The sequence below is a fragment of the Cyanistes caeruleus genome, chromosome 1 (assembly GCF_971803275.1).
Source record: "Cyanistes caeruleus chromosome 1, bCyaCae1.hap1.1, whole genome shotgun sequence".
Classification (NCBI taxonomy): Eukaryota; Metazoa; Chordata; class Aves; order Passeriformes; family Paridae; genus Cyanistes; species Cyanistes caeruleus.
The window spans coordinates 135,012,459-135,039,984 of NC_141701.1; the positions used below are offsets into that span (position 1 = coordinate 135,012,459).

Sequence of the window (27,526 nt, forward strand, 5' to 3'; positions counted from 1 at the left end):
CAGTATCTGAATTCATGTGCCCCCTTATCCAGATATACTTTCATCCATGGTTTGTTTATATGTTTGTTTGTCTTAAAATCTATTGCACAGCTACTGAAAAGGTTATTTGACCTTTAAAGGCATTCTTTAATCAGGCAGCCTTCTCTCCTTGTGTTTCCTAACAGGAGAGGATTCTCTCAGAAAGGGGGGAGGTGTTCCTGTGAGGACTCTTGTCCTAGTTTAGGGCAAATTTGGGAGGAAAACTCCAAATGGGGGTTTCCCCAGGGAAATGACACCCCCCACCCCCCCCAACTGCTCTGGGAAAGGAAAAAAAATTCCTTGGAGAGAAGCAGGAAAAGCTGTTTATTTAACAGAAATTGAATAATATTAAATAATAAAACCTCTCTCTGTTCGATGGGATGGCAAGTCTAGGAAGAAAAGTCCTTTTCATGTGGTGTAGCTCGGCTCGCTCAGGTTCTTATCAGTCCCTCCGGTGCTGGAAAGTGCCGAGGCCCAGGCCCCGGTGGGCCACAGGCCTGAGCTCCTGGGGTTTGGCTGGGTGTTCAGTCCAGAGCAGGCTTGCACAGATCCAGGAAAAAGGGAAAAAAACCAAAGGTCCAGGGAACTCCTCTGCCTCAGCTAGCTAAAACTAACTAAAAGCCAGAGAGAAGCTCTGTCCCGCTGTCTGTCCGTGCTGCAGACACCACAGTCCAGGAGCGGGATGTGTGGGAGTGATGTTTTTCTTTAACACAAACTGTGTGCTTCTTCTTCCCCCCACTCTCGCTCTCAGAGCCAGTCTTAAAGGTGCAGAACTTAATATATAACATAAATCAGATGACTGGGGATACCAGTATCGTAAAGTCACCCCAGGACAACTTTGGTATTCAGCCAAGTGCTGGTGGGAGAAGCCAGCACCTGCCTTAAGAAGAGTGACTTTTGGCTGGGATACCAATGGAAGTGCTCCTCACTTCTGCAAGTTGCCTAAAGTAGAACAAAACTGGCTGTTTTATTTGAAAATACCTGGGTTTTTTTCTGTCTCCAGAGATTCCAGGTCTCACTGACACCTTTTATGAATGAAAGTGCCATACAAACAAAACGGACCATGAGGCTGACAAAACAAGTATCCACACAGACCTCTGTGCAAAGCATACTCAGTTTAGTAGCTTGGATTGATGGACATGGCTGGTGGAGATCAGGCCTTAGTAAACTGGCAAGTTAGTCCCTACTACTGACAGAAGGAGCTTGCCAGAGCAGAGAGCACGTTTATTTCACACCTCTAAAGATCATTGTATGTAACTGGATGCTTGGGGTAAGCAGCAGATTGTGCCTCCTCACTCATAGAGCAGGATGACCTGAGGAAAGCATCCTGGAAGGCCCAGTTCAGCTTGTGCAGCGTTACTGATACATAATCACGTGAGCAGATCCATAGCGCCAAGAACAGCACCTGACCTGCGCTACACTGGTGTGTCACCAAGCAAACACTGAGGAGGGAACCAGACACTGAGATAAGCAGCCTTGTTTGCTTTGTATGAAACAGGGGAAAAGGGGAAAATTTGACCACGTGTGTAAAATCATAGTGGCACATCACCTTTCATTGTGATGTAAACTGTTGGACATTTGGGATCTCTGACCAAATGCCCTTTAGGGCAGTGCACTTCATTATCTTCTGTGTCTGTGGTACCAACCACACCAGGACAGATCCCAGCTAAAGGCCCAAAGTATTATCATGAAAAATAAAGATCAATAATAGTGGAAGGCAGTATCCAGGAGTATCATAGGGTACAAGAATTTCCTCATATATCTGCAATTACTTTGTTCCACCATAGTGAATGAAGAGAAGTTGTTTTTCTGAGTGGAATATACTCTGCCAGGCGACTGCAGATTTATGTTCCATTCTTCATATCTGAGGAGTTTCTACCATGATTATTTAATTAACTAGTTTCAATGGTGCTACTTTTATCCCATTGTTTTTAAATAGCCTTTTTATAAATCCTAATTGAGGTTTCTACATAATTCTTAAGAGATTTTTTACATCTTGAATAAACGATGTAATGACTTTCTTAGTCTTTACAGCATCTCTTCAAGGCAAGTAACTATTCCTGCTTCTGCTAATGGAAGACTTGATGAGAAAAATTTAACTGGCTTGCTCAAGACTTCAAACTAAATTTGCAGCCAAGCCAAAATTTGACTGCATAACTCATGATATCATCCATTATCTTCAGACCCTACTTTTTCAAAACTTGTCTTGGTAATTGATTGTTTATGGGGGAGAGGGTATAAATTGCCAAAAAAAGGAGGTAAACTTAGCATATGTTTTCCAGCTATGATATTAAGACCAAATCTAAGCCAACACAGGCAACTTGGCTCATAAAGAGCAATACTTGACCTCTTTCTCAGAGCAAATGTGGTAATGGTTTGGTTAGAAATTATAGAAAAGAGACAAAATAGGAAAGAAGGAGCAGGTTACTCTTGTATTACTAGAAACCTCACTCAGAAGAAAATCAGGATGGGCAGAAATGGGCAGAAATCATAACGCTCATTTTTTTAGCCATGTATCCACAGAATTGTAGTGATGCTCTTTTCTGTTGCACCACGCTGCAAATCACTTGGACTCTTTTTTATGCTTGTGGACAGCCTAGTCTGAGTTTGGTCAGAATAGGAAAAGAAGAGAGACTATTGTCTGTGAAAACACAAGATTTTTGCCACCCTTAAACAGCTCCAGCACGAGGTGGCTTAGGAGATGGCCTGCTTGAGAAGGAACTGGAAAAGTCTCAGTTTGAGTTTTTCTTCTTTTCTGAGCATTTAGCTAGTACTCCTAAGCATGTTCATGTTTTCTGGTCATAAACCTTGGCCCAAATGTGTAGAAGAAATAAGTCCTGTCACCACATGACTCTACTGCCTCCTCTTTCACTTTATGATGTTTTGCACTGGGCAGTGAAGTGTTTTAAACTATACTCGGGTGCCTGCCGCACCTCCTGCCATACCCGAGTGATGAGCTGATGGTAACACTAGGCTCACAGCATGTCATGTACTGCTCAGCACCGTCACCCTCATGGATTTCACAGCTCTTCACACACAAATGATGCCTCGCCCCAGCCTTTTGAGGTAGTGGTGAGCCGCACGTCACAGAGCTGGAAGCTGAGGGACAGCTGTGGGAAGTGACTCGCCCACAGTCCCCTGGGGCAGGGCAGGGAAATCTGATTACAGAAAGGGTTCTCAAAAGCTCTGCAAGTGTGAGCTGCTGCCAAAATTCACAAAGGCAAAGCAGTTTAAAAGCAAAGCGCTTTATTGAAGAAGTGCCCAGATTTTTTCAAGACTAAAAGAATTTGTCTCAAGGCAGGTGTGTCCATGGGGACTGGTTTTAGTAGCACTGAGGAATTTGTGTGGAAGAGATTGGCAGCTTGCCACAGGGCAGAAGAAAGAGAAATGCATGCCCATTATTGCGCTCCCTTTTACTCTCTTCTCTTTTGTTGTGGTGTGGGGTTTTTTTGGTTTGGGTTTTTTTTGGGTTTTTTTTGCGGGGGGGGTGCGGTTTACTGCTCTGTAGTATCCTTCCTCGCTCCTCCTCCCTGGGCTTTGGCTTTGACTATTCTCACCCTTACCTTATGCCCGAACCCTCCTAGCTCCATACTCAGTTCTCTCCTCTTGGTGCCCGAGAGAAGAGCAAGCACACGGTCCTGCAGCCGCTTCCGAGTCAGCAGCTCCCTTCCTGTGCCAGGGGAGACTGCGGGATCCGGCCGGCAGCTCCGGGGCTGGATCCCCTGCGGGCTCCGGGGCTGGATCCCCTGCGGGCTCCGGGGCTGGATCCCCTGCGGGCTCCGGGGTTTGATTCCCTGCAGGCTCCGGGGCTGGATCCCCTGCAGGCTCCGGGGCTGGATCCCCTGCGGGCTCCGGGGCTGGATCCCCTGCGGGCTCCGGGGCTGGATCCCCTGCGGGCTCCGGGGTTTGATTCCCTGCAGGCTCCGGGGCTGGATCCCCTGCGGGCTCCGGGGCTGGATCCCCTGCGGGCTCCGGGGCTGGATCCCCTGCAGGCTCCGGGGCTGGATCCCCTGCAGGCTCCGGGGTTTGATTCCCTGCGGGCTCCGGGGTTTGATTCCCTGCGGGCTCCGGGGTTTGATTCCCTGCAGGCTCCGGGGTTTGATTCCCTGCGGGCTCCGGGGCTGGATCCCCTGCCAGAGCAAACGTCATCTGTGCTCATTCTGCTCGCCTGCTTTGCATACACAGTTTGACAACACTTATGAAGCGACTTCCAGAAAAACTCCCCAGGGGAAGAGGAGCTGCCACAGAAATCAAGAAAGAGATGGTAAAAAAGTCATAAGGAATTCTTGCACAGACTGCTTAACTCAGGAAACAGAGGCTGTGCTGCCCTGTTGTACTACTGATGCATGAGATGTAGCAATGTGGACCACAGCCGGATCACCTTTGTTCAGGGGTCATTTGTGGAAGATCAAAAGATGGATCCAGACGTCTTGCAATAGCAAGAAAAGGAACTGGCAAGAACAGCAACTGTTGCCCAACTTCTAAGGCGCAAAGGCAACACAGAGGAAAGGTGCTGGAGTCAGGGACAACAAGAATTCATGTTTTCCCTTTCAGAGGAGTCAGCACTGAAGGATGATGACAGAGCTGGTGGATATCAGCTGGATAACTGTTTGTGAGCTCTCAGAAATGGGAAGGCTGACATCAATCCTCCCTGGTGTGAAATTCTCTTGGGGATAGTTCTGACAGAGACAACAATAAAATTCAACAACAGAATGTCAACAGACATGGGATGCCTATGTATTTTCTGGAATTACTGAAAGAGAAAGCCTTGTGAAGGGCCAGGATATAAGCAGTGCTAGAAGCAGGTGTTCATGCTTGGGAAGTTCAGGAGACTGACCTCACTGTTAATCAGAATACCAGGTGCAAAATGAACCCGCATACGTTCACTGCCCCAAGAATGACCCTATCTCAATCCAGAAAATGTTCCCTCCCTTTTTCAGGCTTTACATTTTACCTCTTAGTCCTGGGCCTCTCCTGAATGCACTTGGGTATTCACGCTTGGATCCATTATTAACAAAGATTGTTAAACCTTGTCATGTACAATATGTCTAGCTGGAGTTTCCTTAGGCCCCCAGAGAAGGAAAAAAGGGGCCTCCATGACACTTCTCCTTGGCAATAGCTCAAATAGCCTCTGCCTCTGGGCTTAGTCTGTAAGAAGGGCATTTTCCAAAACTGGATCACATGTAACTTTCTATGACCTTGTAGCCCTCACTTAAGTTTTATGAATGAATCTCTATTAAAAGCAGGGGGTAAATGTTTTTTCTTTGTCTCTCTTACAGTTTACAAATTTGTCTTCTCCTATAGCCAGCTGTTAAAAGATTGGTTCTGCCCCTGCTTTCACCTTTCCTGTTTTATCAGCTGAGACGTCAAACTGAGGGCCTGACCACTTGGTGGTTAAAGATCCATGGCTTTTTTTTTGTAAGGCAGTGGCCTGGCCAACTCTAAATGCTGCCTTGTCTTGCAGTTTAAGTTACCCTCTCATACCCTAAATCATGAGGCATCGTTGCCTTGAGCAGTGAGCAGCTTCTCTCTCCTAATTCAAGGATGACAGCAGTTAAGCAATAGGTGAAAGAAATTGTGTATTTCTAGCGTGTAAGCACTGCTGAGAGGCCTGATTCTTTTAGGTCTTGGAAATTGTTTGACATGCACGGATGAAAAGGGCTGTAGAAATACTTATGGTGGCTTAGTATTTTGATCCTGTTGCTATTTTTACTTCTATTACCCTTGTTCCAATTTATCTTTTCTGCAAAATTTCACCTTCTTGCTCTACACCTGTCTCAAGAATAGCCAGAAATTGCCAATTGATAAACGCTGCTTAAGTGGAGGAAGCAGATGAACTTCTCCAGAGGCAATAAAACTTCTCCACTCCACCCATACCATAGTATGTAACAAAGTCCCTTAAGCACCTCTCCACAGATAACTACAGATGATCAGAAGTGCACAGCTGTGCTCTTCTGTGGCAGCTTCCCAGCCTGTGGCAATCACTGCCAGGACCTGTCCCTGTCTGCCATCAGAACCACTCTTCTGGATGGAGAAAGGCAAACAAAGCTATTTGATGGAACCATGGCAGGGTGAGGGGGGCAGCCTGTGTGTGCTGTGGAGATGTGGCACAGACAGGATGAGATTGGGATGATGAGATTGGATGATGAGATCCTTCCACAGCAGGAAGACCTCACGGAGTGAGGTGTGGTAGAGGGAGTAGGTGGGAATATGAGGTGGAGTACGAGGGAAGTGACATTCTGCCTGAGAAAGGTGTCAGATTAGAGTTTTGGGATCCTGCTCTGTGGAAGTATGGCTTATCTTTGGGTGGTTTTGGAGAGAGATGGACAATGACTACTCAGAGTCAGCTCAAATAAATCTTATATTCCAAAGTGTTTTGCCGATTTTCCCTCGAAACACATTGCGACTCAAATGACTGCTCTGCAGTGACCTCTAGGGTACATTGGCTTTCAAACCTGCTGCAACATTCAATCACCTCGAAAAAACAGCTTCCCCAAAACATATTCTATTCCTACTTTCTCTTCTAAGAGAGGCTTGTGCCACTGCCAGGCTCAAAGTCCTTCTTCACAAAAAGCCCTACACAGGGCGTGTAGAGAAGAGAGGCTTGTTATCTCCAGTTTGCTGGTGCATCAAAGGAAGTTGCAGATGGTCTGCATGAATCTGATCCAATACTCTTTGAAGTCAATGAAACCCCTTCCCTCGACCTCTCATTCAGTTCTCTCTCAGCTCCTTATGCAAATCATAGTCTATTTTGTGTGTCTCTCCAACAAAACCAACGTGTTCCTCCCAAGCATATCCCTTTGTGGAACCTGATAGCAAACCTTTCAAAATTTTTGGTGTTCTCTTTTTCTGATGAAGCGTGACTTGAAAGTAGATTGGTGCTATCCAAAGCAGGGGGGAAGAAGTAAGCCCCAGGCCTACGGATCTGTTTAAGTACTGCTTACTGACAGCTATTATCACCGACTGCAGCACGACTGCTCACCTGGGTAACAGCCAGGAGGAATAGACCTCAGAGAGGAACCTGATGAAAATCAGACACAATGCCAATGAATGCAGGCCACTTGATGAAGAAGGTTGTCAGGAAGCCAAACTGGAAAGTGCTGTCCAAGCCTAAAATGAAATTGTCTGCATTTGCTACAAACAAACAAAAAAACAAACTGATGGAAGGAAGGAAGGAGCGCGTAAGTCCTAGAAAACTCAGGAGGAAAACGTTGAAAAATTAGGCCAAAATTCGCAGTGGAGGCTAAAACCAAAAATCATGCAGCCCTAATTATGATGCCTGGGATACAATCCTAATGCTTTGTGCCTTACAAGATAGTCCTCATGTATTCATGTGCCAACTGCCCCCGCCCCCCCTTAACAATTAAAAATCCGGGATACGGATTAAAGCGATAGCAGGTGGCAATCTAATTACTATCAATCTTACATCTGAATCTCTCATTTGTCATATAAGCCCAGCAACAGCTGGCTCTCAACCCTAGTTATCCTCGTGGCTGTTACAACAGGTTCAAAGAAGGTACGGAGGGATGGTCCCTCATCGGAGCAAGGGGAGCAGGGGGTGTCCAGGTGCTGTGAGGAGACGGAGGGAGCCCCAGTTAAGCCCTTTTCTCTTCACTGGGGTGGCTGGCAGCCCCACTGAATGTGAGTGCGGGCCTCCGAAGGGGAGAGCATCGCCGAGCCGGGCTGCGGCCGCAGGCGGGCAGCTCACGGGGCAGCGGCACAGCAAATGAAAGGCCATTCTTAGCGAGAGCTGGGGAGAGAGCAAACGGGTGTTTTTCAGGGTTGTTTCAGTCGTATCGCGGTGTTCCAGGCGGTGGAGCCATCCCAGGCCCCTCCCGGCCGGCTCCGAGCGGCGTCACGAGGTGGCGGCAGAGCCCCGAGGCTCCCGCTCCCGGCCGGCTTTTCCTGTGGGGAATCTGGAGAGCTGGCCTGGAAAAAAGTGGAATAAATTATTGCGTTGTGAGTTTTGGGGATGTCTGTGTTCACACTTAACGGAAGCTTGGTCTGTTTTTGCAGTCAGGTACATCATAGTTTCCTTCTGAACAGGTCACACTTCCATCCCGGAGCGCAATCCAGGCACAAACTTATTTATAGTCTTGAGAACTCTGTGTGGCATTTGCCTCTGGAATTAAAAAGCAGAGGCTGGTAGTGCCATCGGCATCTTTATTGCTGGCATTTGGTGAGAGACAGTAACATTTTAAATGTAGAGGGGCAAATCTTGGGTAGGGAAAGAGAAGAAGGAGCAAAAGATGGTGACTCCAGGCACAGGGTGTGGGAAAAAGGGAATGAGGTACCCACTGAAGTGATGTGGCATGGACAGGGGTTTCAGCAGGTCGCTGGAATGAGTGAAGGAAGAGACTGGGGTTGTATAATTGTAGAATGGTTTGGGTTCGAAAGGACCTAAGGGATCCAGCCCTCTTGTCATGGGCAGGAACACCTTTTACTACACCAGGTAGCTCTGAGCTCCATTCAGCCTTGTACACATCAAGAGATGGGACATCCACAACTTCTCTGGGAAACCTTTTCCAGTGCCTTACTATCTTTACAGTAAATAATTTCTTCATAAAGTCTAAACTAAACCTACTGTCAACTTAAAGCCATTCTCTCTTGTCCTAACACTACCTGCCATTGTAAATAGTCTCTCTCCATTTTTCTTGTACTCCTTCAGGTACTGGAAGGTCACAATAAAATCAGCCTTCTCTTTTCCAGCCTGAACATCCAAATTTTCTTAGCCTTTCCTCACAGGAGATGTGTTCCATCCCTCTAAAAAACTTCATGGCCTCCTCTGGACTTGCTCCAACAGGTCTGTGTCCTACCTGAGCTGGGGACTCCAGAACTGGAAGCAGCACTGCAGGTGGGGTCTCACAGAGTGGGATAGAGGGCCAGAATCCCTTCCCTTGACCAGCTGCCCACACTGCTTTTGATGCAGCCCAGGACACGTTTGGCTTTCTGGGCTGTGAGTGTGCGTGGCTGGGTCATGTCCAGCCTCTCACCCACCAGCACCCCCAAGCCCCTCTGGGCAGGGCTGCTCTCGCTCTGTCCAGCTATTGTTACTAACACGACTCTTCAAAGAAATCACCAGGTAAACTCCATTTGCATCTGATAACAGTAAAGAACTGGCAATGTTATAATCAAAATCAAATGTTATAATCAAATGTTAGAATCAAAAATATGTTATTGTCTCTTGGCTGCTTTTCCTAAACTATTGCAGTCCCCAGGGATCCAAAATAAAGGGAGGCAGCATCTCTGCCCTCTGAAGAGAGGACAATCTGGTGTGTGAAACACCAGGCAGAAGCCCTGGGAATGCAGCTGAGCCGTGAAGACCTATGGAGGATTTGCAACAAATGCTGGCATGGCAGAAAGAGGGCACTGAATTCACACGCATTGCCCTAAGCCTTTGTGTGCCAGTGCTCAGGGCCAGCTCTCACTGCCCAGTCCCACAGCCATAATTAAGGGATTCCCACTCGCCATGAACAGGTGCAGCCCCACCCAAACAACGAGGCTGCAGACAAAAGACTACAAATAAGGCCTAAATCCCTCTACTGTACATTGCAGTAGTGAGGGGGGACAGGTGGCCTAGGGTAATTCAGGTTCAGTCCCCATGCTGCGGTGGGAAATTGCAGCAGCTCATTTGGATCTGATAAGTCCTTGCTGGCTCTGTTTATTGGGAAGCCGATGCAGGCATGGATTAAATCAAACAGCCTGTAAGATACTGGCAGTGGAACTTCTCCTACAGGTTTCTGACAGCTTGCAAATAAAGGCACAGATGATGGAGAAGCTGCTTTCTCAAGCTATGCTTTTCTCACACATATTCCATGTCACTTACTCATTCATTCATTCATTCATTAAGCTATAATTGATCATAAAGACTTTGTATATCAGATGAGCCTGACTGTATGCATGCAGGGCATTTGCAGTGCTCACACAGCTTTGGGACTAGCTATGTCCAGAAGAGGTCTTGAGAGTTTTGGTAACAAAAATACTTTTAAAAAAATAAATAAATTTGTCCTCTGATATGATACTGTTTTCCAAATTTATTTCATATGTGGATTGCATATTGTTATGTTAGGCATGTCTTGCCACCTCTGTCCTGTCTGTAGATTTGGATGGAGGTGTTACCCCAGCTCATGCAAATTTACAGCTTCGCAGTCTGTACTACTGAATGCATCTGCCTTGGGTGCATGTGGCTCTGTTACCACAGATCAAAGTGCCCTGCAAGCTTTCCTCTGGTTATCCTCACCTGATAGTGAGTGAAAGGCTGTTTTCTGCATTTAATAGGTAGGGCTGAGCTATAAAACCCTGGATTCCTCCGAATCAACAAAAACACCCAAGCTAAAGTTTAAACAGTGCAGGTTCTCTTCATAGTTGTTAGAGACCTATAAGTGTGTAAAGATTGTCTAGAAGTAATTTAAAGTAATTAGCTTCCTACATGGCATACCTCAGTAGTGCTGTAAAATCAGCCACACTAAGTATGAATCAGATTGAATGAGAGGAGCTTGAGTGCTTCAAAACTCTTGCTAGGCTTTTGAATCATTTAAATGGCAGCATGCCTTGAGAAACATGTAGCTGCCTAAATATTAGTCCTTTAACTTGCAAGTAAATTGTTCCAGTTCCTTCTGTTGCCAGTGAACCAAGAGTGGCATCTTCAATGGCCACCAGACTCCACCTTCCCTCCTGAGGGTGGTTTGTTGCATCCATTTTTCCCCTTGACTAATAATGAACACCTTATACTTAGGAAGAAAGTAACTTGAACATAGATGCAGATATCCTATCCCGTTCTGAATGTTCTGGGGTATCCCACATTCATAGCCTGCATGAAAGTTCCAGCTGAGCCCCCAGAACAGTACAGGTCTCCTGTTCATTCTGTGTCATACCTGCAAGCCCCAGGTTTTGGACACTATGTAGTACTTAACACAGTACTAGCCCATGTATGTCATTGCTCTGTGTGAGGGACTGAATCCCTCTCCTAATTAGTGTCCATCTCTTGACTGGATGAAGTTAATGAGGACTCACACCCTAAGTGACTTGCTTGAGCACATTGATGCCCAAGGCCTGTGTTTACAAGCCTAAAAAAGAGCAAAGAGGGTCCTGGGAAGTATAAATCCATCAGCGTAACCATGATAATGAGAGTCAATTATTAATCAATTTGTAAGCACATAAGTGATAAGAAGGCAGTAAAACATATCGGCATGGATTAATCAACATATCACTTCAAATTAATTCACTGTCCTTATTTGAAGAACTAATTAGCCCAGTGTGTAAAACATAGACATAATATATGTCAACTTTGTTAATGTCCAAAGCCTTTACTCTTCTTATAAACAAAACCATTTAATGAGATGTAAATAAAATAGGGATTGGAATGAGCTTATAATATTTAAATCATACAAAAGTGCTCATCCACAGTTCACTGTCGAAGCTGGATATGCCAAGTGGAGTGCTGCAGGTGTCTGTTGCAGCTTCAATGTTTTCAACAATAAATAAGCTACAGGGAAAGAGAGTGCTGAGAGCACTGGCTGAGAGAGGTTGATTTGGAGAACAGGATTGGGACTCACATTGATCTTCACAGATTGGAGAGCTTGCCTGAAATCAATAAACTGCACTGTAATAAGACAAGTACAAAATGCAATCTTGGGAGAAAAGATGGATCAAATGCATGATTCATGAAATGAAGAATAACTGCAAAACCAGCACAAACTGATAAGGCAGCAGTGGTGCAGGAATGGATCAGCTGGCTGTTGTGAACTATGCACTAGGCAAAATGCAGATGCAGAAAAACAAATGTCATTTTGAGGGTACACTAACAGCAGTGTTTTGGGTAAAACACTGAGGTAATTATTCTGCTCTACTTGGCACTGGTGAGGCTTAGCCTAAGTACAGTGTCCACTGGACACTACACTTGAAGAACTGCTACAGGGAAATTAGCAGCAAACACCATAAAAATATTAATATGTTTAAAAAGTGCACACTTGAAGGGATATGGATTTGCTTAGTCTCAGGAAAAGATAATTCACAGGAGACATGAAAACAATCCTTGTTGTGAGAAAGTTTTTCACAGAGTGGAATGAACAATGTTCTCCCATGCCTCCTGGAAGCGAGCACAGGAGAAGAGCTACCAGGCTAAGTAAAACAGTATTTTCAATGTGTGGACAACTTCCAAAGGAAATGCATCTCCTTGTGTAGATGTTTTTCATGTCCCTGACTTGGTTAATAATTTGCCACAAAGATAAAAGCCTCAGGGCTAATGGATGCAGAGATGTGGTTTTGCAATGCCTAAATTGTAGGTGCTGGGCACGCAGCCCCAAGGCTCCTGGTCTAGTGAGAGGCAGGTGATCAACAAACAACAAAGAATGTAGGAGAGGACCAGTAGGCCCAATAGGGAGCCCAAAAATGTCTAACTGGGCTGGACAAAACCATAACTGCATTTAGAAATGGGGGTTGAGGGATCTGCAGCAGAAATCGTTTCCTGCAGCTGAACAACTATGACAGTCCAGACATTCTTGTCAAAAGTCATCAAGATAGTTTCAACATCATATTACAGCCAAGACTACTCAATAAAACATCAACCATGTAGAGTATTTCCTTGTGAAGTACTTGTGAGGCTAGATGGTAGCTGATGGGAGATTCTATCAGATCAGGGAGGAACGTGGACTCTTAAGGCGCTTTTAAGCCTTTGGTTTTGCCTGCATCTCTAAGCCTTATCTCTTTCCAAGACAAGGATCATCAATTTAAAACTCAGCTCTACTAAATAGTACCTAATACTTCTAATAAAATTATTTTAGTTTTAAAAGCCATTAGACAAGTTCATGGAAGGGAGAGAGAGGGAAATGCATCAAGAGCTCTTAGACACATTAATCTACGCCATGGCCCAGGATAGTAATCTCATTGCTCTTATGAACAAAACATAAAATTTTTCAGGAAGAAATGTAGAACAAAAGAAGGATTGAAAACAGTATTTGTTAGTCATGGAGCAGGAAAGGCATCACAGCGTGGAAGGGGCTTGAAAAATCATCATCAGAAGCCTAGGACAGTGAGTATCAAAGAGACAAAGAAGGAAAGAAATCCAGTGTTAAGAGGTCACACTTTAGGGACGTGTGTTAAGAACATGTGCTATAGCTGTGTCTTGATAGTCCTTGCCAGGAAGAGGAGGAAAAAGACCTTGGGTCACTAGTTAACAACAAAGTGGTCATGAGCTGCTGAAGGAACATGGCCATGAAAAAGGTAAATACAACCCTTGCAGTACAAAGTGAGGGATTTTGGCAGAAAGGCAAATGCTGACATCAGTCTCCAAGGAGATGTGCGAATTCTCCTGGACAGCTGTATACCATTACAGTTCTGGTTATTCCAGATTAATTTATATGGAGAAAAGGGCAAGGAAAAGTGATAAAGAAAGGGGAAGTCCAATCCTGAGCTTGCTTTTCTTGCCCTGGCAAAGTGAGAGCTGAAAAGGGATGTGTGTATATAGACCTAAGGGAAAGCCCCATGGAGATTTAGATCTTTCATGGGAACCAGCACTCACACCAGAACAGATGGGCACCAGGGAGGAAGAATTCAAGGGAGGAAGATAGAAAATTAATGGAGTCTCTAACCTACAAAAAGGATCAATGACTGGAAAGCTTTGTTTCTGTTTAATCTAGAGCTGGTTTTATTTATGGAATTGATGATGTAACACAGGTGCGTAACAGAATGAAGAAGTGCCCCGTTATCCATTGGGATAGGACTCTTAGTTGTTGGAAATGGTCAGGAATAAAAAATCGAAGCCAAGCCACAGCGCCTCCTGCCAGCTGGTGCTGGGGAGCCTTACTGCCCTTGTTACACCGCGGAGCAAATGGCCAGCGTTCGTTCCATCAGCTGTGGAACGAGCTGTGTTCGCTGTGTTTCAGCGAGCCCTTCCGCACTTGTGGGGACACTCTCGGGTAGTGTTTCAAATCAGCGATCCTGCGTCAGAGCGCTGCTCTCAGGACCGGGTCTCAAGGAACCATTTCCCCTTCTCTTGAGTGGTTTTGTGTCTCGGAAGATAAGAGACTCCTTATCAAACGTGCTTTTCACATAGTGCTTTCCTCCAGTGGCCCTGTTCATACATTCCCCGCGGGGAACGGGAGGGACCCCACACACCCGCACGGCAGGGCGCGGGCGGAGGGCACCGGGGACAGTTCTACCGGGGCTCTGGGCAGCCCGGGGAGCCAGCCCCTGCTGCCAGCCTGCCCAGCCTTCTGAGGCGGTCACGGCCCCTGAGGGGAGCCAGCCCCTGCTGCCAGCCTGCCCAGCCTCTGAGGCGGTCACGGCCCCTGAGGGGAGCCAGCCCCTGCTGCCAGCCTGCCCAGCCTCTGAGGCGGTCACGGCCCCTGAGGGGAGCCCGTTCCCTGCGGGGACCTCTTGGGTTTGTTGCGGTCTCATTCCGCTGCGCTGCACTAAACGAGTCACTGCGTCCCCGTCCTGCAAAACCAGCACCCGCCCGACATCCCCCACCCTGCACCGTGGCTGCCTTTTCCCCCGGCTTCCCGGTGGCCGGCAGGGCAGCCCCGGCTGGCCCCGCAGGCTGGGCACGGCCCCCGCTCGCACCTGAGCGGCTCCCGCAGGAAGCGCCGGGCAGCAGCCGCGGCCCTGCCGCCTCCCCGAGCCCGGCCATCTCCATTTATGTAAATGATATTAACTTTTAGCCCTTCTATTGACGGGTCAATTTAGAAGCCGATGAAACAGTAAATTGTTGGGGGAAAAGTAGGCAGCTTTGTGCTTTGCCAAGCAGGTGCCTGGCGGTTTTAGTCAAGGATTGGTAAATTTACAAGAGCGCAGTGAACGTGCCCTTCCCGGGCTATTGTGAAATTCAGGGGCGAACAAAGGAGAACGTGAATATTCACACAGCCTCCTTTCAGCGTGTGGCATTGCTTCGCAATTTTAAAGCGCCGCGCTTTTTTGTTGTTGTTGTTTTGTCTAAGAAAAAAACTACCAACACTCCTCCCCCCCCGAATCAGAAAGTACCTGTTTGCGTTTTAAAGAACATGGAAATCATCCGTGAGCAACCATATAATTTGATTTGCTAAGCAATCTGCGAGGCGATTGCACATCATTTATAATGTTCATTGAGCATTTTGCTTAATTGTGTCTCTTTTTGTAAAGGAAGCACAGCCCCCTCCCGGCTGCGGCCGGCACAAGTGGCCAGATTCCCATGGACCGCAGACAACCGCCGGGGCTTTTCCCAAGAGGAGCCGTCCCCCTGCGCACGTCTGGGGGGTGAGAAAGGGGCTCAGGTACGAGCTCGCTGTCTGAAACCCCTGTGCTCACAGCCCGCGGCTCCGGCAGGTGCTGCCCGTGCAGGCTGGCGGGTGCCAGCTCGCTCCTGCCCGGGCCGGTGCATCCCGCGGGCGGCGAGCCCCGGGATCCACAGGTGCGGGACGGGCCCGGCGGCAGCGGTGCCGGGAAGGGCTGATTCCCCTTGCCAGAGAGACCTGAAACCGGCATCAGAAGGGAAGGGAAGACCTTTCATGCACGACCTCGCCGCGGTCCGCCCCATCCCGTTCCCCTGCGTGCTTTGCCCCAGCCGGTCGTGGCTCCGCACGCCGGGGAACCTGCGCGCAGGCCGGCAGCGCGGCCAGAGGCCGTCGGTCCCCTCGGGGCACGGAGGTACCGACCGGGGAACGGCGTCCAGCGAGACTGGGACGAGCCCCTCGCAGCCGGCGACCCGAGCCTTTCAGGCCCCTGCAGGGAGCGGCAGGAGAAGCCGAGCAGGTCTCGGTGGGCGCTGGCAGCCCCTCTGCTCTCCGGCGGAGGGAAGGCGGCAGCGGCCCCGCCGCTCGCCCGCACCTTTTGCCTGCCGCGGCCGCCCAGCCCCACCATATAATTTGATTTTCTCCCGTGCCCGCAGATCGATTGCAGCTCATTTGATACATTCAGCGGTTCCTCGGGACGTGGAGGGGGGAGAAGGGCGGGCCGGGGGAGCCGGCGGCACAAGTGTTGGGATTCCCATGGGCTGTGCCTGCTCTCCAGCTTGCCGCACCGGCACCCCGGCCCGAGCGGCCGAAGGAGGGGGGTTTGCAGACACGGTGACCTCCGCGATCTCGGTTTGAAAGAGCCTGAAAGGCGGCCCGCTATGGTGCATTACGGGCCCAGCGCCCAGGTAGCGGCCCGGAGGGGAGGGCGGCAGCCGGGCCGACCCCGGCCGCAGGTGCCGCCTCCTCCGCCGGGCGGGCGAGGGCCCGGGGCCGCCCCGCCGCCTTTGTGGGGCCGCCGTCCCGCCAGCGCCGCCGAGGGGGGAGAGCTTTTCCTCGCCTTATTTATGGGCTTCACGTGCTGGAGGGGGAAGGGGCGGGCTCTCCGCGGCCTGCTCTGCTTCCCCCGCACCCCCCGGGCCAGTCCCCGCTCCGGGAAAGCCGCCCGGGTCCCGGGCACCTGCCTCCGGGGATGCTTGGGCTACAAAGGCCGGCGGTGCTGGGGGGTGCTGAGGTTCTGCCGGCCCGCGGGAAGCAAAGGAGCTCCCGCAGACGCCTCTGCAAGGTGGTTTTGGGTCTCCAGCACCTGGCAGCTCAGATCTGCCTGGTGCCTGCTGGCGTGCGGGACTCCGAGCCTCATCTTCAGACCAGAAAAGTTGTGTAAAAGTTTATTGCCATGAAAAACACAATGCCCCAAGGTGGCACCGAACAAAGTTTGATTTCAATTGTGCTTTCAGTGGTAGAAAATTCCTAGAAGTTGCTCAGTAAAGTGCCACTTTGTATCGTGAGTTGCAGTAGGGCTTTTTTTTTTTTTTTCTTTTCCTTCTCACAACACCTTTGCTGGCAAACTGGGCAAACTCTGTCCCGTCTTTTGAAATATTCCTGCTTCCTTTCTCCATCAAACATTACAACTCTGAATAAGTGTAGCACACCAAGGAATCCCAGCAGGTGAGGTACTGAGTTTTATAATCTGGAGGGAAAAAAGGATCACGCTCAGAATTTGCTCCACTGAGACTTTATGGACTCCAGACTTCTTTTTTAACCAAACACTGACAGTGTGGGTATGATGATTTGAGAAGAATATTGGGTAGAGCCTACATGGATGAAGGTGGAACTCTCCTGACTGGTCTTCCCTTGCCTGTGGTATGAACCCCTTGAAGGGTATTGGATCAACAACAGAAGTCGGGAAAATTGTGCGGGTAATACAGGAATAAGAGTTGGACGGGAAAGCAAACACACCTGGGCATTTCTGGGGATCTGGGGGTTTGCCTCAGTTTTAGCAAACAGAATTCGTTATTCTGGAATATCACACGAGCTTGGAGATACTTCACACGACTCTGGACAAAAAGGCGGTGCGGATCCCGCCCCTCACCTGTCTCTCCCCTTCACCTCGGACTGCTGCCCCTTTAAGGCCACCTGTTATCCATTTTCCATTTCCCAGCTGTTGGGTGAAACGTGGCAGAAAGTGGAAGTGGGCACTTGTGGGTTGGGGCGGGGGCCCGGCAGCTTCTTCCCCCAGGGCCCGCGGGGGTTCGGGCTGGGGGAAGGACGAGCGCTGCCGCTCCTCGCCGTGCGGCTCGTCCCGCGCGGGGCCGTGTTCCTGCGTGGGGCAGGAGCCAGGGGAGACGCTACAGCCGCTGAGATGGCCAGGATACGGGTGTGCCAAGGTGTTCGTGGCGATCGGGGCAGAGCCCCGGGAGGTGCAAAGCCCGCCGGGACCCCAACCCTCGGGCTCGGCCCGACGTGCTGGAGCACTCAGTGAGCCGGGACTGGCAGCCTGTCACGCCAAGCGCAGAGCAGAGCAGGAGGCCGTGCGCTTTGCAGCCCCTCCGGGGCGAGCGACTGTCCCCGCTTCCCGTCCCAGCTCCGGGTCCGGGACACCTCGAGGGGAAACCTCGCTACCAGCGGGAAGTGATCGGTGGCGGCGGACCAGGCGCTCTTCTTGCCCTGGAGAAGAGCCTCTGTGGACTCTCAGTGGTGCTGGGGGCCCCTCGCACGGATGAAATTCTCGAGCCAGGGTCGGGCCCCATCTCTTGATAAGGGCTTGCTTTGCGGGGCCAGGCGGAGCCAGGGCAGTGTGCCCCGGGTCCCTTCAGCGCCCTCTCCTTATTGTCCCCGCGGCTTTGCGTGGTCCCGCGGAGGGTCGGGAGGGAGTTCTGGTGGGCCAGGCTCCTCAGGCAGCCCTGCATGGCCCCACGTCCCGCCTTATCCCCGCACCTTTGGCGAGTCCTGCTTCCCGTAAAGGTGGCTGCCAGCCAGGCTTCCCGTGTGCTCATTGACTCTGTCGCGCCTTTTGGCGTGTGCTTCGCTGCCACCCACCCCCTTCCCCCTCCCCTTAACACTTGTTACTGCCCTCGGTGAATGGAAGTGACGAAGTGTCAAGCGCTGTTCAGACATTTTCATTGCTGGAGAGTGGTGCAAGGTGTCCTTCCCGAGAGCAGAACGGGGCCAGGTGAGACATCCGTGCTGGACAAATATTGAAAGAAGGCAGTTTGGGCAGTGGCCCAAGTGCGGTGCCACGGACCAGGCTCCGTTTGTACATGTTTCTGGTTTTTGCACATTTCCCTCTGTAATATCTTAAGCAACACGAGAGGAACCTTCCCGCACCTCAGGCGGTTCCTTCGGGGACGGTACTCATCTCCCAAAGGCAAATGTACAAAATTGGAATTACTCAGCTTTAAAGGCATCGCTGCCGCAGGGGCGAGGGCTGAGTTCGGCGCAGCGAGGAAATCGCTTCTGTCGGGTGTCGCATCGAGCGCTGAGGAGCCGGGGAGCGATGTGCCATTGCCTGCGCACCCCGCAGCACAGGTAGAGCGCTCGCCGTGCCTGTCGTGGGCTTCTCCTTGTATCCCTTTCCTCCCTGGGGCACTGCTCCCAAATTTTCCAACCATCTGCTAGGTCTGACCGGTTTCACGGCAAGCTCTGAGCTCCCAACAGTTTGGAAACAGTGAGTTCTCAAAATATCCCTCCGCTTCCCTTTGCAACACGCTCCCTTGGCCATCGGTCCTGACGGAGCTGCCTCTCAAGGACAGACAGACCTCACAGACTGACTTCCCAGACTACCTGCCTGAGTTTTGTGGCCCGGTGGTGTCGTGCCACCTTCTACAGTGTGACACTCACACCCGAATGCTGCAGGGCTCGTCCCGGCTGCACGGTACTACCGTGAGCCAGAGCCGAACCGGCACCGGCGGCCTGGGAAAGGGGGAAAGACCGGCATGCTAAATGAACTGGGCTATCCAGAACTGGGAACATCTTGTGCTTGGGTCAACAGGAGAGATCCTCTTCTCCTCTTTCTTACCCCTTAAGACTGCAGTTAAGGCTGTCAGGAAGATGCTTTGCCACTGTATTAACGAGAGGGACCCTGGCGCCTTGTCACGCTCTCGAGGATAGGGACACACCGTGGCCAAAATGCTGCTCTGGGAGAAGGCTGGTGGCAGAGGTTTTGGGGAAAACAGCCTATTTGGGGATGTTACTCCCCTTCAGGATTTGGAGGCACGTAGCCTGCCTGACCTAGGGAAACATTGCAAGGTGGGCTATGAATGTGTGCGTGTGGGTCTGCGTGTCTCGAGTGGGAGCAGTGGTGTCACGGGCTGCTCGACGTGGTTTGCTCATCGGCTTTCAAGTGTCCGACTCCAGCCAGAACGTGGCAGGAGCAAAGACTCACCACGCCATGGGTGATGACTCCCTGGGCATGCAAGGGAGGGAACAGATCCAGCTCTGTGGCCAGGAAATTCCCCCGAAATCACCTCAGTGTTGCTAGGGGTTCGCTTTCTTTATTTTCCGTGTGTTTTGCGGTGTGAGATGGATTTGACAGGGATGCACGGTATGTGTCAGATTTATACTTGTGCTTCTGGCTATGGTGCTCCACCCGTAGCAATCATTCCCTAGCTGCACTCAAGTCCATTTGCTTTTGAGAAAGGAGATTCTTCTGCGTTGCACGGGGCCAAAGTGGGGAAAGACCAGGCTCTCATTCAGGTGTGTCCCAGCAGAACAAGAGGCACCGCGAGCTGAGCCCCCGTTCCCCGGGTGTGCACAGGCCTGGATCCCGGGCTGCTGGACGTGACACGAAACAGGGGTGCAGAGCAGTGCAGCTGTGGGACCGGCTGTGGATGAACTGGCGGCTCCTGGGGGGCCGTGGGGCAGCAGGGGTGGCCGTGGGCTCTCCCGGACTCTCCAGCCCCCACAGCAGCCTCAAGGGCTGGGCACGACAGGTCCCTGCCCTCCCACCAGCGCCTCACACCCAGCTGCCGTGGGGTGGCCAAGCATTTAACCCAGCCAGCGCTGAGGAGGGCAAGGGAGGGACAGGGATGCCCGCAGTGAAAGGGGACAGCACGACCCCCTGGGAGCCCCGGGGCGGGGGAAAGAAAACATCTCTGTTCGTGCGGTGCCGAAGCCGCGTTTGTTCTCCCAGGTGGGTCTTTCGGCTCAACGGGACAGCTTTGCTCGGGAAGAATGATCCGAGGGCCATCGAAGCCTCTGCCAAGCTGCGGCTGGGAATGCCGAGGCTCAGTGCCCCTCGGAGCGGTCCCCGGCAGGCTCCGGTGGCAGCTAGCTGGGCAGATGCCAGCCGTGTGCCCTGGCCGCAAGGAATGCCAGCAGCAGCAGCTCTGAGCGGTACGAGCACGATCACAGACCAGGGAACCGAGGGAAGGGATTATTGCCCGCACTCGACGCTCGTGAGACAGCATCTAAGGCTTGCGGATGGTTTTGGGACAGCCGGTGCAGAAAACGATCGCGAGGGGCGAAGGGCTGATGAGGCAGAGGAAGCTGGAGCAGCTGCCTGGGGCAAGAACGCTTCCCCGGAGTGCCACTTCCACAGGCAGTGTCGGGGACAGCCCGCAGCTCTGCGGAGATGGGCATCCAGAAACCTGGCTCTTGGCAGTGGTGCATGGTGAGAGATTGAGGGATGGCGGGCGTGACTGGAAACAGGAGTCCGGCCGCACTCATCCCAGTCTCCTCCGAGGTCCCCGGTTCCGCATCGCGGGTGGACGTGAGCAGGGATTGCCATTACATCGCCCCTCTAACGGGACACTCCCTTAGTGTCCCCTTTCCGGGACGGTGGGAGCGGTCCCACGGCCACGCGTGGACGCGTTCCTGACCTCGCTCAGAGGTCTCTGACCTCCCTTCTCGTTTTTTTCGCTTGGTCCATCTGCAAGCGGGACTTTCCAAGAAGTGGTTCTTGCAAAGCTCTTTGTTCCCTCCCGTGACTCACGCGTTTCCCTGCCGTTATCACGGCGATGGCAGCGGCTTTGAAGTCGAGTCATTTATTACCTTCCCGGAGCTGGCCCTGTCTTGCTCTGCTGATAGACCCGGGTACGTTTCCACGCGGAGTTTGATCTCTGCCAGCGCTGGTGGCACGCTGGAAAGTCACTTTCGATAAACCTCGACAGACTCTGCCGGACTAACTATTGCAGCGCTAATGACAGAGATAATCCTCTCCTAATCTGGCGGGTAATCCATTTCACTCCAGTGAGAATTTTTAAGGCTTTAATCAGTGAGAGTCTGTTAGGGAATTATTAACGGAGCCTCCGCCGAGCGAGATCGTCCAGAGAGGGGCAATGGGAGTGGGAAAAAGGAGAACGCAACGGGGCCCTACGAGGTCAAAATCGATGCACGGCCGAGCGCAAGAGCTGACGTGATGTATTTTGATGTTGCGATAGAATTGTCCTCAGTTCCAACGCCAAGAAAAAACCCGCGCCATCGATTCCTCCTATGCCCGCTCTGACAGCGGCTCTGCTGGCGGCGGGGACTGGCGGTCCCGGGAGAACGGCAAAAACGCTGGGGGTAAGATGCGCAGGGGGGACTCTTCCCGGTGCCGAGAGGGAGGTTATGTGAAAGCCAAGAGGCGCCTTTCGCTAGCGGTTCGCGGGGAGAGGTGCCGAGGCGGTCCGGGGCCCCTCGCCCGACGTGCGGGCCCCGTCGGTGCGAGCGGCTGTGGCGGTGCCGGGCGGCGCCGAGGGGTTCCGGGCTGTGCCGGGCGGTGCCGGGCTGTGCCGAGGGGTTCCGGGCTGTGCCGGGCGGTGCCGAGGGGTTCCGGGCTGTGCCGAGGGGTTCCGGGCTGTGCCGCGCTGTGCCGAGGGGTGCCGGGCTGTGCCGAGGGGTGCCGGGCTGTGCCGGGCGGTGCCGAGGGGTGCCGGGCTGTGCCGCGCTGTGCCGAGGGGTGCCGCGCTGTGCCGAGGGGTGCCGCGCTGTGCCGAGGGGTGCCGGGCTGTGCCGGGCGGTGCCGAGGGGTGCCGGGCTGTGCCGCGCTGTGCCGGGCGGTGCCGGGCGGTGCCGGGCTGTGCCGAGGGGTGCCGGGCGGTGCCGGGCTGTGCCGGGCGGTGCCGGGCGGTGCCGGGCGGTGCCGGGCTGTGCCGAGGGGTGCCGGGCGGTGCCGGGCTGTGCCGGGCTGTGCCGGGCCGTGCCGGGCCGTGCCGGGCTGTGCCGAGGGGTGCCGGGCTGTGCCGGGCGGTGCCGGGCCGTGCCGCGGGGGCTCCGTCGGGTCCGTGCCGCTCCCCCCGCCCCGGTGCGGGGCGCCGCCCCCGGCCGCGCGCGGTGTCCCCCGGCGGGCGGCCCGGCCCCCCCGGCGCGCCCTGATTGGCTGGCGGCGGCGGCCGGCGGCACGCGCCCGGGGATGTCGTTATAAGACCCCTCGCGTGCCGGCCCGCGGCGCCAGCGGCTCCGGCCCCTCCCCGGAGAGCGGCGGCGCGGCCCGGCCTCCCGCCACACAGCGGCGGGCAGGGCAGGGCAGGGCGGGGGAGGCGGCCCCGCCACCGCCGGGGCGGCTCGGCAAGCGGGCCGGCGACAGCGGCTGCGGGCGCGTCCCGGCGGGGCTGCCCCCCTGCCCCGTCCCGTCCGCGCCGGGAGCGGGGGCAGCATGGAGACTGTGTTGCTGGAGCACTTCCCCGGGGGGCTGGACTCCTTCTCCTCGCCCCCCTACTTCGACGAGGAGGACTTTTTCTCCGAGCCGCCCCCGCGGGACGTGCTGGCCGCGGACGGGCTGCTGGAGCCGGACGTGGATTTCCTCAGCCGGCAGCTGCAGGAGTACTACCGCGACGGCGGCGACCCCGAGGGCGGCTACCGCTGCCCGGCGCCGGCCGCCGCCTTCCCGCCGTCTCCCGCCTCGCCCGGCTTCGCCTACGAATGCTGCGGGGCGGCGGGCGCGGCGCTGCTGTCCCCCGGGGGGCGGCTCCAGGCGCTGGGCTCGGCCAAGCGGCGGCGGCGGGTGCGCTCCGAGGCGGAGCTGCAGCAGCTCCGGCAGGCCGCCAACGTGCGGGAGCGGCGGCGGATGCAGTCCATCAACGACGCCTTCGAGGGGCTGCGCTCGCACATCCCCACTCTGCCCTACGAGAAGCGCCTCTCCAAGGTGGACACGCTGCGCCTGGCCATCGGCTACATCAACTTCCTCAGCGAACTGGTGCAGTCCGACCTGCCGCTGCGCAGCTCCAGCAGCGAGAGCCCCAGCCAGCCCAAGAAAATCATCATCTGCCACCGCGGCACAAGTAAGTGGCGGGCCGGCGCGGCACGGTCCGTCCCGGCGCGGCCCGGCACCGCGCTCCGCAGGAATGCCGGCCCCGGCAATAACCCCCTGCCTTCCTTTTCCCTCCTGCCCTCCAGGATCTCCCTCCCCGAGCGACCCCGACTACGGACTCCCCCCTCTGGCCGGTCACTCGCTGTCGTGGACTGATGAAAAGCAGCTCAAGGAACAAAACATCATCCGGACAGCCAAAGTGTGGACCCCCGAGGACCCGCGGAAGGTGAACAACAAACCCTCCGTCAACGACATAGAGAACGAGCCCCCCTTCGACTACGTGGCGTGAGGCGCCGCGCGGGTGGTCCCCGCCCCCTCCCGCTCTGTACATGCTGTATGTAGAGACCTATATTGTAAATGTAATTTAAGATTCAGACTCTAAGGGCAATCAACTTTATTTATGTATTTATTACGAAGTAGTAATAATGAGGTAGAATCGTCTGTTTTGAATATATAATTTATATAATTTATCTTGATTTTTTAAAGATATGCAATAGGTTTTTTCCACCAGCACTTTTTTTTTTTTTTTTTTTTTTATGGGGGAAATATGCTAGAACCCGTGAAAATAATTTATTGCCGCACGTGGACTCTCCTTGTGTTTTGTTGATAATAAACCCGAATTGTACGTTGTGGAGCAGTATATTTGTTGGTAGCGGCTTCGGAGAGCCCCACCACACCCCGAGGAAGCCTTGCAATGAACGCCTGGTGCAGTCTCCAGGCGGGGTGAGCCCCGAGACCCAGTGGCACCCTAGGCCCAGACGCTGGCCCCGCTGCCCCATCGCCGGCTCGGGCTGCTCTTATAGCGCCGGGGGGACGGGGACGGGCGGGGACACACTTTCGCCTTCTCTCCACCCCTTTTGACGTCCTCTCCTGAAGTGCTTCCAACTGATGTCTTTGTCTATCTCTAGAAGGTCCCCTCCTTTCAATGTCCCAGCGCTGCTTGTGGTTTCCAGCTGGAAGATCCGAGCCCCCAAACACAAACCTTGAGAGGGTGGGCGTGTGTCCCCCGCCTTGTGCCCCTGACCCCGCCGCCATGGGAATGGGCGCGCTATCCGGAGCTGTACAAAGCTGTTCTGAAAGTCGCCGGGGAGGGAAGGATGAGGCTGGGGACCGGGCAGGCTTGGGGCTCTGCCGGCTGCCCCTAGTCTTCCGCGGTTCTTCCCCCGGCCGCGCCTGGGAAACAGACCCCACGCTCCTCCTGGGGTTGCCGCTGGGGCGGGGGGGATAGGGGGATGGCAAAGCCATCGTGCAACTGGTGGTAGAACCGCTCTGGTAGCTCCAGCTCGGCGTGCCTGGCTGCGGAAGGGACGGCTGGGCTGCACCTGCCCGGGGCCGAGGGGTGGGGGCGGCAGGGGCCGGTCGGGCCGGGGGCTGCAAATGCTCCCTGCGGGAGCGGGGGGGAGGCCCGGGGCTTGGGCGGGGGGCTCGGCCGGACGCCGCAGGTGCTGATTTTCCCGTGGCACCCGCGGCTCAGCCCCGACGGCTCAGCCCCCGGCAGAGTCCCAGATGCCCAGCCCGGCCCGCGGCCGGAGCAGAGCTGTCCCCGCGCGGTGCCCAGGCGGATGGGAACGGCCCGGGTGAGCCAAGTTATAATTACAACTTATCATTTACTGTACGTCGCTCCCTCTCCTTCCCCCCCCCCCCCCCCCCCCCCAAAAAAAACTACCGCGAAGTGGGAGCAATATGTTGCATACATGCTAATTGCATTAACCTAGTTAAACACATTTAGTTCCCTAGCGCGGATGGCATGGATCTATTCCAATAGCAATTAGAGGAGCTACTTACACACACAAACACGCCGAGGCTGGGCTGGGGCGGGGGTTGGGTGGGGGGGTTATTGCTTATTTATTTGGTCAGTTTTCGTGAGATTCCGGGCTGCGGCGGGGCTGACCGGCTGCAAGCCTCGCCCCATCCGTCGGCAGGCGGGCGGCACCGGTGTCATTGAACTTAAACGGAGCTCTTTGAGAGAAAAAGAGCCGACCTATAATTCGATCTTGTCCTGTATTAGGACCTCATTAAACACAGAAAGTCGCTTTTTCACAAATGCTTCCATCAGGCATGTAATCTCATTACACTCATTAGAAAGTCAAATGTTAGTCGGACTTCAGTTTAATTATAAGTTATGGAAGTGTTGTACCGTTTCCTTCTGTGTATAGCCTCGTTCGTCTCAATTGGCTTTGGTGATGCGATCCCCCACAATTAAAACACTACAATCATTGTTATGTGGCACCTTTTCTTTGGCGTGCCACTTTTTTGTGATTCAATGCTTCAACACATCCTTTAGTATGGTGCAGATGAAGCGGAAGAGCCGGCCTTCGCATGTAAAGCACCAGGGTCTCTATCTTGTCACTCTCCCGTCTTGACTTGGCAAGTCCCTTTAAACGCAATCTTCAAAGAGACTGACAGCTCCTTTTGACTGACTCGTCATCCATTCACCCCAGCGCCGCGCTCCTGCGACAAAATCCGCCGCACAGGGCAGGAGGGAACCGCCTGTGCAGGTCCCCCGGCCCGGCGGGACCCGGCGGCTCCCGCAACGCCGGCTCGCAGCTTTTGCGGCAGCTTTGGGGGGTTTGCTGGTGGGGAACACGGCTGGCCGCGGTCCGGAGCAGCGTGGGGAAGGCGTGACTGACAGCCACGCAAAGCCGCTTCTCCACCGCCTGTCCCCTCCTCCCCGCGGCCGGGAGCTGCACCCTCCAGCGCTGCCCCCCGAGGCCCCGGGGGCAGCGGCTCCCCGCCTCCCTGCCCCGCTCCCAGAGCCCCCGCTCTGCTCCTGAAGCTCCGAGCCGGCTCCCCTGGGGCCACCCCTCCGCGCCAGCACTGCCCCGACGGCGGCCCGGGGAGGCGGGGGAGGCCCGCCCGGGAGCCGGGACTGTCCCGCCTCCCTCGGCCGCTGCCCGCAGCCCCGCGGGAGCTGGAAAGCAGGGGAGAAGAGAACAAAAGCGGGGGTGAAACCCTCAGCCCCGCTTGGGGTAGGAGGGAGTGTTAAAGGCACTTGCAGGCAGTTCGCTTCCCGCAGTCTCACAGGAGGGAGGTGCGGGGTCTAGGTGTGCGGGCTGATGCTGTGCTTCCGGAACCAGCATCACTCGTGATGCTCCAGGTGTAAAGACGACTTAATTACCGAAACCGACAATCCTCTGTAAAAAACAAAACGAAACAAAAACCCTAAACCCCAACAACAACAACAAAAAAAAACCCCAACCTGAAAAACCAAAACAACAAACAAAACCCAAAAAACAACAAGCCCCCCACCCAAAGGAAGGGGAGCATCAGACCGCGCCTCTGCACAGCCAGCAAAGGGATGGGAAGGTGTGCGTGACTTCTCGGCAGAGCTGTGCGCAGGCAGGGGCTGCCGTGGGCACTGTGAACCTGTCCCGCCGCGGTTCCCAGGGCCTCTCATCTGCCGGCAGTCGGGTGAGCGCCCTGCGAGGCGCGGGGCGTGAAGCCTCCCGAGCCCGGGATCTCATCCCTCTTTCATTCACGCATCTCTCGCTGGCACCGAGTACCAGCTGCGAGGTCGAACAAACACCAGTTGAGTGTCCCCTGGTAAACCTCCCGCTTTCCAAAGCATCCCGCAGCCGGTGGGAATGGTCCTAAATAACTCCACAACAAACCGCGCTGCCGAGACCTGGAAGCGTGGGCGGGAGGCGATTCCCACGACGGGGCCGGGGTCTGGCCAACAGGTGCTCGGGTTTGGCGGAGGGCGCCGGGGGAGCCCGGGGAGGCAGAGGCTCCGCTGCCAGAAAGCAGCCTGCTCCGGCGCCTCCGGCTTTACATGGCGTGGAAGCCGCAAACAATCGCAATGATATCTTTATTGCTAGGTTCATGTCCTGGGCTATAACATATCAATCCCTGTCGTGGTTCTCTCGGATGCACCTGGTATTTCAAACTTGTTCTTTTTGTGCTTCTGGGTCCTGGACTGCAGCTGCCTAAAGCGAGCAAAGAGAGAGGCCCTTACAATGTGTCCAAGACGTGTTGGCATGGTTTGCTTGTCTTTAATGTACCATTAACTATTGTCTTTACACAATATGGGAACTGTAAAGCATGACATGTGTTATAATAAAACACATTTTCA

At 53.7% G+C, this 27,526-nt stretch overlaps 2 protein-coding genes across 3 annotated transcripts in view; both read left to right on the forward strand.

Moving 5' to 3' along the window:
• MSRB2 (methionine sulfoxide reductase B2) overlaps positions 1–27,526 on the forward strand; it is a 44,516-nt gene that overhangs the window by 10,947 nt on the left and 6,043 nt on the right. Inside the window, exon 6 of one of the 2 annotated variants that reach the window (XM_086860675.1) lies at positions 4,204–4,511. The exons of the other annotated variant lie outside the window; for it this stretch is intronic. Coding sequence (XP_086716801.1) covers positions 4,204–4,368 — 165 coding nt within the window. The 3' untranslated portion in view covers positions 4,369–4,511. Of the gene's footprint in view, positions 1–4,203; positions 4,512–27,526 lie in introns of those variants that run through there. 2 annotated transcript variants of the gene reach the window in all.
• PTF1A (pancreas associated transcription factor 1a) lies at positions 22,694–24,084 on the forward strand. Its single transcript, XM_086868073.1, has 2 exons — positions 22,694–23,425; positions 23,541–24,084. The coding sequence occupies exons 1-2, from the start codon at positions 22,801–22,803 to the stop codon at positions 23,741–23,743; spliced, it is 828 nt and encodes a 275-aa protein (XP_086724199.1). The 5' UTR covers positions 22,694–22,800; the 3' UTR covers positions 23,744–24,084.